The 12,501-nt window shown below is 42.9% G+C and overlaps 1 protein-coding gene across 1 annotated transcript in view; it reads right to left on the reverse strand.

Annotated features, from left to right (window-relative positions):
• The window catches only part of DNAH3 (dynein axonemal heavy chain 3), a 167,446-nt gene extending 159,068 nt beyond the window's left edge, over positions 1-8,378 (reverse strand). Inside the window, 6 exon segments of the mRNA XM_058569907.1 lie at positions 2-176; positions 553-625; positions 3,403-3,625; positions 4,146-4,250; positions 7,864-7,913; positions 8,318-8,378. Coding sequence (XP_058425890.1) covers positions 2-176; positions 553-625; positions 3,403-3,625; positions 4,146-4,250; positions 7,864-7,913; positions 8,318-8,378 — 687 coding nt within the window.
• Positions 8,379-12,501: the final 4,123 nt, after the last annotated feature.

Consider the following 12,501-nt stretch of genomic DNA (forward strand, 5'->3'; position numbering starts at 1 on the left):
CCTCCAAGTCTGATTCAGATGGTTTGGTTTCTTTATTTTTTATTTCCCTCTCCTGCTGTAACATCACATCAATCTGTTCTTCTGGACTCATTGGTCTGCTTCCTGGGAGGGTCAAAGATGTTACCATCTCCTTCTTCCTGGGCAAGGAGGCTGAGGAGCTGCAGGCCGACATGCTCCTGAAAAGCAGATGAAACTCAGTCCCTGGGTCTACGCAGAGGTGCTGTGTCAGGCCTACTTTATCCAACCTGATGAGAGTCACTCTGCAATAGCAGCCCTTCTCCTCTGTAACACTGAATGGCACAGGTGTGTACTTCAATGATGACATCTAACCATGAAACCCCTCATAGGTATGCTAGTATTGGTTTTGCTTAGTTGGTTAATTATTTAGAGCCTTAAAAAAATGGATTAAGGGGATGGTGGAAGAAAATATGAATTACTGGCTGTTCAGGAACGCTTTGAAGCCAAGAAGCAGGTATGGCTTTAATGAGACCACAGCCTTCTTCAGTTCAGCCTGGCGTTCTGCAATCCCCTGCACCCACGGTGACACCTTACCTAGTGGGATCCTCTTTGTCTCGGGGGGAAAACTTCCTTTTCTTCTTCTTGGGCTCTGATGAGCTTTCAGTTGCTGGAACAGTGGAGAAGAAAGACCTTAGTGCTGGAGAGTGGCCTTGGGCCATCCTCTGTCCACAGATACATGACTCTCAGGACAGTCCAGGAGCACACTAAGGAGAGTGGACTCGGTGGGGTGGGATGAGGCAGGAGATGTGGGTTCCGGTCCCACCTACACCACTAATTACCTGTGTGACCCTGAATAAGTGACTTCATCACTCCAGGCCTCAGCTTCCCCAACTGTGAAATGGAGGTGAGCACACCTTCCATTCATCCATACATGTGACAAGTATTAAGAGCTGCCTACTCGATTCACTCTCCCGTCCTGCATGCTCTATCTTCTAAACATTGGAAATCACTGTTTAACATTTTTCTTTAAGTAGACTCAGACTTTTAAACTTATATTTATTTTAAAGGAAATATTATGTAATTATCACAAATAGAAAAACTGGTATCATTTGCAATAAATAGAAGGTAACAACAAATAAATTCAATAAATGATATAAAACTTATTATTAAACTTTAACTAGATATTATTACTTAAGTCTCTAGCCTAAGAAAATTAACAATAGAGAAGTGTTAAAGATATACTAATACTAAATTGACATTTTGAGAGAATCAAAGAGAATTGAAGACTCTCAGTCAAGATGTATTTTGAGTTCATACTTTGAGCGCCTCAATAGACTCCAAATATAACATTAATAGACAAAATATTCTTTAAAAATTAAAAAGACACTGCAGTATTCAAGAAGATGATTTTCTATGTGGACCAGAAATAAACAGAGTGTGAAGTAAAAGTCATAAACTCGGCTTCTGGAAGCAGGCAGAAGTAAGTTAGGTGTTTGATACCTGGGGGAGTCACAGAATCCAAGAACACACCATGACTGGGGGAGACTGGAGCTGGGCTCACAGCATAAAGCCAGGGTTGAAGCAAGGCTGCCCTACTGATGAAGACAGGCTGCAAAGACAGCAGCTCTGCCATGCAGATAAAGCACAGGGATCCTCAATTCGTATGGTGGCCAGAGATAGCAGACAAAGGCTGATAATAACTAGGTCCAGCCTCACACAGCCTCAGGGACCAGATCCACGAGATCCCCAAATATCACCTTAGGATGGGAGTCCCAAGCCACCAATAAGAAGAGCTGGTACTAATTTGGGGTCCTAAGAGGTCAGATGAAGGCAAAAGAAAAAAAAAGCTAGATTAAGAAGGGTCAAAAGATTACAATCAATGTAAATATGATTACATTTATATCTGAGAACAAGCAAAACTACTGTGGTGACAGAAATCAGAGCGTGGTTACTCTGGGGTGGGATGGTGTTGGTAAGGGAGAAAATTGACTGGAAATGGGCAGAGGGCAGCTTTCTCTAGTGATGGAAATGCCCTGTATCTTGTTGGGGTGGTGGCTGTATAGCATAAACAACTGTCAAAATTCACTTAACTGAACACTTAAGACCTGTGCATTTTATTGTATGTGAATTATACCTCCAAAAAAAAAAATGGGAGGATGCATGCAGCAAGAAGTGAAAAAACTCTCAACATAAGCCTGCAAACTAAAATCCCAGAATCCATGAGAAAAACCAACACTAAAGACAGCCAATGAACTCAACAATTGAGGGATAGATTTACAAAATGGAAATAATACAGCAATACTAATATTGTTCCAAAATAAACGTTTAAGATCCTCCAAGTCATATTGAAAGGGCTATGCACATAAGAATAGAATAAAAAACTGGCAGGAGTGGCACCCATAAGTAGAACCAATTACAAAATCTGGAAATGAAAAGATATTGTCATTAAAACAGAAAATATTCATTAGACATAATAAACTCAAGACTAAACAGTGTTGAAGAGCAAATTAGCGAATTAGAAGATATATTTGAGGAATGTACCCAGACACAGCACAGAGAAAGAAAAAAAAAATACAAAAATGAGTTTGAGACAGAGGGCAGACTGAGAGGCTCCAACATACGTCTAACAAGAATTACGAAAGGATAACCTTAAGCAGGTTTGTGTGTACCCAGTGGGATTAAATAAACTAATACACATAAAGTGCTGGGGTAAGCAGCTTCCAAGATGGCCCTCAATGATCCCCACCTCCTGGTGTCATGCCCTTGCGCAATCCCCTTGAGTATGGGTTGGAGCTAGTGACTCACCTCTAACAAACAGAATATGGCCAAAGAGATAGGACGTCACTTCCAAAATTAAGTTCCAAAAAGACTGTGGTTTCTGTCTTGCTGGCTCTCTTCTCTCTCTTGCTCTCTCCCTCACTCCCTCCTTGGGAAGCCAGGAGTTAGGTTGTGAACTGTGCTATAGAGAGGCCCATGTGGCAGCAAACTGATGTCTGTGGCCAACAGGCAGCAAGGACCTGAGGATGTGAGTGAACTTGGAAGAGGATCCTTCCCTAGTTGCCTTTAGATGACTGTAGCCTGGCTGACACCTTGACTGCACGCGTGTGAGAAACTCTGAGCCAGAACCACCCAGTTAAATCATGACCAGATTCCTGACCACAAAAATTGTGAGATAATAAATGATGGTTGTTTTAAATTACTAAATTTTGGGGTAATTTTTTATGTAGCAATCAATAACACAAGCACGTAGAGCAGTGCTTGGTATATGGTAAACGTAATATTAGCCAATACAATCATTTCCATTTCATAGATGAGGAGACTGAGGCTCTGTGAGGTTATTCAAAGTTAGCTGCAGCAAGAGGTACAGCCAGAACTAGAATCCAGGATTAGAAATCTCACTCCAAAGCCCCATTCTGAGCTGGTATAGCACACTGCCAGAAATACCTGATGGCAGCCCCTGAATGATCCTTTCCCTAGGGACATTGATGGTGACTGGTTGGTAGACCTTCACCAGGTCCTTCAGCTTCAGGTCCTGGGCCGTCAAGGAGTAGTTGTTGGCAATGGAGTCACTGGGTCCACGGTGGTGGTGCTGCTCTTTGAAGGGTGCAGCCAGGGTCCATGATGTGCGTTGCATCAAGGGGGGATAAAAGCTGTGCAACATGACAGTCTACAAGGCAAGAAATGCAGAGTGAGACACAATAAGGTCCATCTCTTGGGGAGCCTGGGCTCCGCAGGTCCAGAATCCACTCAAACTGAGACTCACGGAGTCCCACACGCCTTATGCTATGTTTCTACCTTCCACACTCAGTGTAAACACTTTCTGAATGGACACCAGTTGTACTTCTCTGACCACTGTGAGCGTGATTTCTGATGTCAAGGATAATAACTAGCTTTCAATATACAACAAGTTTGGGAATCAGGTAATTTACAACTATGGTCTTTATTCCTTACGGACATGGCTATAAGGTAGAAAGTTATCCTCACTTTACAATTGAATATGCATAAGTTCAGAGAGTTTAAATAACACAGCAGGCTAAGTGAGAAGGCCAGATTCCAACTCACCTTTCAGCTACTGCATAGCTCTTTCTCCGATCCTGTTGATGGGAAAGTCACTAATCCCACTTCTCAAGTCTGACTGTTTGCCCCGTACTAGTACCAGCAGAAGAGCAGCCCCCATGTGAACATACCTGATAGAGTTCAGATGGCACCTCATTAGCAGAAGCAGGCAGAGGGGGCAGCTCTGGCTGCTTCTGGGAGTGGCTCATGTGATGTATGGAGTCACTTTTAGTGATCTGTGGGAAATGGGAACAAAGCCACTCTTCAGGAAGTAGGCAAGATTTCCAAGCCTCTAGGTTAGAGAGGAGTAAAGAGATCCCCAGGAAAAGTTTTAGGCACAGAGTTCTGCCCAAAAAACAACCTTCTCACCCCCATCCATTGTGTAGGTTTCATTTTTTAATTATCAGTCCGACTCTCCTCCAGCATCTCCTCCTTAGCTACCCTTCTATGAGCAAATCCAGATACTTTTTCCCCTGAAAAGAGCCCAAATTCTGAGGGCACCCCCAGGTACACCACCCTGGGTTGTGATTAAAGGAGTTGACTTAAAAAAATGGACTCTTGCATTTCACATATGCAAAATTCCAAATAGAAATTTGCTCATGCAGTGGCATTGTATTCTATGTGTTAAACACACACATAAGCAACTCTCTATGCTTCCTGTGAAAAGAAAAAATATTTAAACAGTGTGGGTGTTTGAGTCCACCATTCCATTCAGTGAGTGTGTACTTGGGAGTGAGCCTCAGGTAGGAGCAAACTTGTGGCTCCCCTGGCACTCTCAGTTCCCAAGTGCCCCTCTTGAGCAGAGCTGAAAATGACTGCAGTGTTGAACGATGCTGTGTGTGATTCGGTCCTACGACCCAGCCCCTGTATGCAAGACAACTACTTCATCCAGGGCTCTGATGGAGAAACTGCAATTTGTTCCAACACTGGAGGAAAAGTGCTAGGCTGGACTCATTGAGAGCTTTGCTATACAGCGCGTTAAAGATGGTTTAAGGGATTTTCAAGGGTAATTTTGACTCTCTGTGGTTTTTCACCTTAGCAATGACCTTGGACTTAACTCTTGCATAAGGTAAGACATATTGGATTGATCTGATTTATTTGGGTCGGCAAATTATGTTATGCAGGGCAGCTGGTGAGGGGTAGCAGGGTAGGGGGTATATGGATCAAATGTTAGCCCTCCCCATGCCCTCACCAATCCCTCAATGATGACTCAACATCCTAAAATAATAACAATAACAACAACAACGACAACAACATCTGCCACTATTCCAAATTATTATGTGCCAGGCACTTATGAGATTTTTATTCCCATGTTCTAGCTGAAGAAACTAAGACTGAGAGAGGATAGGTCCCACATCCCAGTCACAGAGAAGTGCTTTTAAATACACATCACTCCACGTCTAAGATCAATTAGGAAGGTATTGATCTTAAAATTAAACAAAACCATGCAAATCCATAAACAAAGATGCATACCGAGCCTGGGATCTTTAAAAACATCAAATAGGTTCATTGATCTAATGGCCTACTTCAGTGGTTCTCAAAAATTGTGGTACATCAGACTCATCAACAGAATTTTATTAAAAATAGGATGCTTGGGCTCCACCTTCATTATGATGAGTTTGACACCCAGTGATCCTGTTGTGTTCAGCTTAGAGAACTTGCCTTGTTGATTTAATTCAGTGTCTGTCTCTCTGCGCTTGACAGAGAAGATCCTCAATTTCAAGGATCTAAGAACTGACCAATCATCTCCAAGAGCCTCCTCTTTCACTACTGAAATTAATTTCAGATCTGTACTGATGAGGTGAACAAAATGAAAAACCTGAAAAGAACCTGGTCATCCAAAGCGTGTACTATACCATCCAAGGTGGATTTTGGCAGCAGTACTTTCAGGGATATGAAGTCATCCATGATTTCCTTCAGGATCCCAGATGTACAACATATACTGATTGATAAGATAGGGCTGTCTGTATTTCGTCTTTGCAAGCAAGAAGGTTTTGTGGTCAGTGGAAATCTTTCCCTTGGCCTAGCTTTTAAAGCTGTTTCAAATAAAAAGCTTCATTAAAAGAACAACAAGCAAACACCACAAATTTCAGACATCTTGAGTAAGTTACAAGAGTGGGGATGAGTAGTTAAATCAAAAAACCCTGACCTTCTGCCGTCGAGGAGGATGCTAACATTATTCAGGAGGTGTCTTGGCATTCATATTTCTGCTCATTGTGGGGTAAACCTGATTTCAGCCCTCACACCAACGGCGAAGTTACTCATCCTACCAAAAGCGGTACAATAGAACCTTAGTGGAAACAACCGGCTCTTCTCCAATTTCAGTCCATGTTATGGGTGATCCCAGCCCTGGCTCCAGGGCAGGGCATGTGACACAGGTCTCGCCAATCAGAATAGTCCATCCTCCTAGACACAGTGATTGGTTCAAGGGTAGGCATGTGACCTAAACTCGGCTGATCAGAGTCTTCCCTGACACTTTTGCTAGAGCTACTGAGGAAGAGGCTGCTCAAGAGCCATCTTTGCCTTATGTGGGAAAAAGTCTTCCTTAGAATAAAGTGACATGGAAGAAAGCAGAGCCACCAGAAGGAGAAAGACAGACTCCCAATGACATCAACTGGACCCCAGGATGCAACTTGGACTTCTCAGTTACTTGAGCTCATAGATTCTCTTTCGGGTTTGAGCCAGACTGAATTATATTTATGCCCCTCCATACTGAGACATGGTCATCCAAGGGACAGACACAGAGGCAGCCGAGTCTTCGGACAAAGAGATAAGCCATTCTTAGGATAATAAAGAAAGCAAAACAAGATTTTGCAAGAAAGCAAACCAACATTAAGCATTTTGAAGAACACAATGGAGAGAAACAGAACCTCTAGAACAAACTAAACTTCAAGCTAGTTTACAGACACAGACTAAGACATACACACAGAGCCATAAATACCCTGATGGGACAGGAGCACGTGGGACATACACAAGATCAGCAGATCTAGAAATCAATTCCAGAACAGAACAAAGAGAGTTTTCTTGACCATATCTGGCTAAGAATTCTCTGTGGTGCCTTCAAGGGGAAAGAGATGGGGAGTTTTGCAAGAACTACCTGGCTATGCAAAATAGTTTCTTAAAAACGTTAATGCTCAAGTGTTCTCTCTGGTGAATGGCAGAGAGTTTTCATTCCAGTTTTCATTCAGTCATTATCAACAAATCCACTTTAATTTCAAAAAGTTTTGATTTAAAATGCTCCTCTGGGCACTTCAACGTATCGCAACCTAGTGGATCTCAGCTTTTACACCAAGATTCTGGCACCCACATTGGGTAGAACTGTTACTTTCAGGTGGTTTACTTCTGACTACATGTGATGTTTGCACATCCTTCATGGAAGCAGTTCCCAAATGCTTGCCTGAGGACCTGCTACTGCATGATCACTCGAGTCTTAGTTAAAAATATAGATTCCAGGGCCCCACTCTAAATCTTTTGGATTCGAATCTTTGGGAATGAGGTCAAGACTCTATGTTTTCAAGATGTTCTCTAGGATACTGTGATGTACATCTAGTGTTTGGAACTGTTGGATGGACTATATGGTCTAATGGCCTTAGAAGGGAAGGGAAAGTAACAGCAGGTGTCTATTCCTGAAATTTTCACAGTGAAACTTGAAGATATTCGAAAGCCTAATTCAGCAAAAAGCCTATTTCAAAGGACATAAAATGTGATTAACACAATTGCTCAGTCAAGGGGATCTAACATGGCAATTGGTCTATGATTGAAACATCCCCTTCCCACCCACTTCCAAATTCCCTACATGTTGAAAATACAGGTAAGAAAAAAGAAATATACCTTAAAATTCACACCTACCTTCTGAGATGAGCAATACATGTCACTCACGTTGTCCATTCTAACTGGACCTATTAAAAAATGAATAAAGAGCTCTGAGTTTCTTCCTCTCCTACCAGTGGCTCTGAAATCCAAACTTCCTTACAGCATAATAGGGAGGATGCAAAAATGGAACTTTCCAGATATTCTGAAAGCCCTGTTCACAGGGCTGCCTCTCTGAGGTCATAGACTTCAGCCCCCTGAAGAGTTCCCTGGTAGAAGAGGACAGAAAGGGAAGCTAGAGAATGAGGAGGCAGCATTGGGGTTCTGCTGGGCTTTTTGGTGTGGTTCCTACTCCTCCTGCAATGGCCACTCTTCCCTTCCATTAAGTGACTCCTCTTTTGGAACTTTCCCAGGAACATAACGAGTTTGCTATGGAGGAAAAATTGAAGCAGAGTTACATATTAATACAAAGAAAAGGGAGGAAGCACCCCACCAAAAAATACCCCTGGCGGCCTGAACTCTTCTCTCTCCTCCTCTCAGGGCTGTTTTAACATTGGAGGTGCTTGTACCCAGGCCCTGGGGCCAGTCACCAAGCTTCAGCGTCTGTTGCTAAGGAAGGAGGGACCTCTGTTGTGCCCACACACAAGACTGGGCTTGACTTTGCTCTGTGTCCTGGTCTCTCTCTTTGTTGGAGGTCCAGCTGCACAGCAGGAAGTGTTGATGACAGAAGGGAAGATGGGAGGGTGTTTAACAGTGATCCAGGAGCGCAGAGGTGAGTGGCAATAAGACACTGTGCCTTTGGAAAGGTCTAAATGCACACAACATGGTGGTGAAATTATTGGACTCTAGAGCTAGAAGGCTCTGGGTTCAGATCCTGCCTTTCCCATTAATTAGCTATGTGGCTTGAGCAAGTTGCTTAATCTCTCCAAATGTCCTTTTTTTAACGTAAAATGGCAACAATGTGAGTACCTACCTCATAGGGAAGGTTTGACGGTTTAATGAGATAGCGCAATGAGATGATCACACATAGTAGAAGGATGACCAACTCGTCCCAGTTTCCTGGGACTTGCTGGGTTTTCACACTGTAGTCCTGCATCCTGGGAACCCCTTCAGTCCTGGGAAAAGTGGGACAGTTTGGTCACTCGACATAGTGGGCTCTCTATAAATGTGGCTAACATTATCCTTATTATAAACACAGAAACACATGCACACTTACTCACACACAAGTATACACACAAGTTGCAAGATTAGCTGCTGGCCTAACATTCAAAGCACATGTTACATGGTCACCTTCAAAGTTCTCTCTTGATTTCTAAAATCAAGTTAGATATTTTGAGCTCTTTTTGGGAGCAATGCTTCTGTATCTGTTTTTTCATTCAATTTTCCCCAGAACTCTATGATGTTCCCATTTAATGGGTGAGGAAACCAAAACTGAGAGAGATATATACATAACTTTCCTAAATTGACATGACTCATAAGTAGCGTGGATACAATGTGAACCCTGTCCTTATGACTGCAGAGTCCAGTGCTCTTCCCATAAAGCACACAAACATTTCCAAGATCCTACAATGAGCACTACAGAGCACCAAGTACTTCCATTTCTCCTTTTTCTTACTTCTTCCTAAAGTTGGGCTTTCCATACTTTCAAAATAACCTTGAGGTTCCTCATTCCTTACATTTATACTCTCTACCATAACGTATATATACCCTTTCAAATAGTGTGTGGAATAAATGAGCCAGTGGCAGGGTTTGAGACTTTGGTTTTAGTCATTACCAGGCCTCCTATAATAGAGCGGGAAACCCCACACCCCACAAAAAACCAGCAGCTGTAACCCAATGAAGTAAAGAACTAGAATGGGCCTGGTATGGTGCTCATGAGCCCCATGACCCTGTGGGTGAGCAGGAGACATACCCTATCTGAAATTTAGTGTGCTTTAAGTCTACCCGTGTCAAAAACATCAACACAATAGCTTCCATTTATTGAGCTATACTAGCTGCTGGCACTGTGCTAAGCACTTAATGAGTATCATCTCTCCAAATCTTCTCAACAACTCAGAATATAAATACAAATATTATCCCAAGTTTTATGGCTGAGGAAACTGAGAAACAGTGAGGTTAAGTAACCTGCCCATAGTCACTCAGCTAGGTCAGTGGCCAACTTGGGACTTGAACCTGATTATGGGATCTGCTCCGTGGCTGTAACCAAAAGCCTATGTGTAGCCTGAAGAAAGATGAAAAATAAATAAAATACCCCCAAGGCCGCCTCACCTGCACCAGAACTGTTTGTCTGACTTAACCTTCTGTTCAATAATTCCCAAGTCAGGAGGCAGGCCTAAAGTCCCTTAAGCCTCGCAACTTTAAGTACACAGGTGGGCCAGATAAAACAAAGGATACCCAATTAAATTCGAATTTCAGGTAAATAACAAAGAGTTTTGAGTATAAGTATGTCCCATTCAATATTTGGGACATAATTATACTAAAAAGTTATCTGTCACTCACTTGAAATTCAAACTGAACTGGGTATCTTGTATTTTTATTTGCTAAATCTGGAAATATGGGGAGAAGAGGTCAGCTAGATTCTGAGTTGTCCCTGTCTTTGTGGTATTAGCAGCTTAGGGTCTCAATCCGTTGCTAGAAATTTTCACATTTCTTCTTCAGAGCCCAGTGCTCCTGGCAGATCTTTTCTGAGGCTTGAAATAGTTATCTAGCCAAAGTAAGTAACTGCGGAAAGGTCTAGAAGAGGCTGCACATGGATTTATTATATTGACCCATCAAATGGTCAACAAGAGCCAAGTCTTTATGCTATGGAGAGATGCTAAGATCCCCACCATCGAGGAATACATAATATGGTGGAGAGGCAGCCAAACCACAGGGCAAAGCAAAACCTGGCTGGCCCTACAAAGATGCCAGAGGTGGAAGGAATTAGAGGATTCACAGAGGCACCTCTAGATGGCACCCTTGAACAAAAATCCCAGTGAGGGCCCCAATTCAGCTTTCCAAAGCAAGACCCACCAGGGAAGGATGGTTGCAATGTTTTATTCAAAAGAAAAAAAACAACCTTTTCCTGGGTAGGGCACTCATCATAACTGCAACTGAACAAAGTGCATGAAATTAGACAGGATTGACTTAAACTGAAAAATTTAGGAACACTTTCCTGTCCACGTCCTCCTATCTCCAACATTAGCTCCCCCTTTCTTGGCTGCTGTGAAATTAGAGCAGGATCCCTTAGCTTACTATTGTTATTATCCCCAAGTTTATTTCTCTATCACCAGCCTGATATTGCTAGAAATATTAGTTGGCAGAAGTAATAGATCATTGGGAGGTGGGGAAAATGAGTGAAGGAAGTCAAAAGGTACAAGCTTCCAGTTATAAAATAAGTTACGAGGATGTCATGTACAGCACGGCAACTATAGTTAATGATACTGTATTGCATATTTGAAAGTTGCTAAGAGAACAAATCTTAAAAGTTCTCATCTTAAGAAGAAAAATTCTGTAACGCTGTGTGGTGATGGATGTTAACTAGACTTATTGTGGGGATCATTTCGCAAGATACATAAACATCAAATCATTATGTTGTACACCTGAAACTAGTACAATGTTGTATGTCAATTATACCTCAATAAAAAATAAAACAAGAAAAATAAATAAACCAAGTAGCCTTGATAAGACACATACAATAAAAGAATACATCAACATTTTTGCACCCCTCCTATGTGCCAGATAGGTGCTAAGTTCTTTATAGCCATTATTGCACCAGTCCTCACTACAACCCTGTGACTGCTTTTCTCTTTCCTGGAGTCATTTTCCAGGTTGCTATGGACACAAGTCACAGAGGAGAGGTAGGTTGACACAGGTCACGGGATGGAAAGTACCTGAGAAGTGTGCAGCAGCGGGCCAATGCCCGGGTGTATCATTTTACAGATGAAGCCCAGGCTCAGAGAGGTAACTCATCCAAGGTCACACAGAAAGAGTCTGTTCTGGGACCAGAGCCCAAGACTGTTGGACCCCCAGCTCAGCAGTGGTTCTCAATCGGGGACAACAGTGCCCCCCGAGGGGGCATTTGGCAATGTTTGGAGATATTTTTGGTTGTCACAATTGGGGCAAAGGGGAGCACTACTGGCATCTAGTGGGTTGAGAGCAGGGATGCTGCTAAACATCCTGCAACGCACAGGCCAGCCCCACAACTCAAAATTTTCCCGCCCAAAATGTCAAGCGCTGCCCTTGAGAAACCCTGCACGACAGGCTGGATTTGGGGCGACGGGACGTGTGTTGCAGCTCTGAATTAGAACTGAGGGACTTGGGTTTGGACTTTTTCATCTAGAAAACAGAGATACTAATCTAACTCAGCTTGAAGGAACTCGCTGCCTCCTGCATTTTTTCTTTTTTTTTTGTGAAGAAGATCAGCCCTGAGCTAACATCCATGCCAATCATCCTCTTTTTGCCAAGGAAGACAGGCCCTGAGCTAACATCTATTGCTAATGCTCCTCCTTTTTTTTTTTTTGCCCCCTTTTTCCCCCCAAAGCCCCAGTAGATAGTTGTATGTCATAGTTGCACATCCTTCTAGTTGCTGTATGTGGGATGCGGCCGCGGCATGGCCAGACAAGCGGTGCCTCAGTGCGTGCCTGGGATCCGAACTGGGGTGGCCAGCAGGGGAGCGAGTGCACTTTACGGCTAAGC

Source organism: Diceros bicornis, chromosome 26 (genome assembly GCF_020826845.1).
Source record: "Diceros bicornis minor isolate mBicDic1 chromosome 26, mDicBic1.mat.cur, whole genome shotgun sequence".
Classification (NCBI taxonomy): Eukaryota; Metazoa; Chordata; class Mammalia; order Perissodactyla; family Rhinocerotidae; genus Diceros; species Diceros bicornis.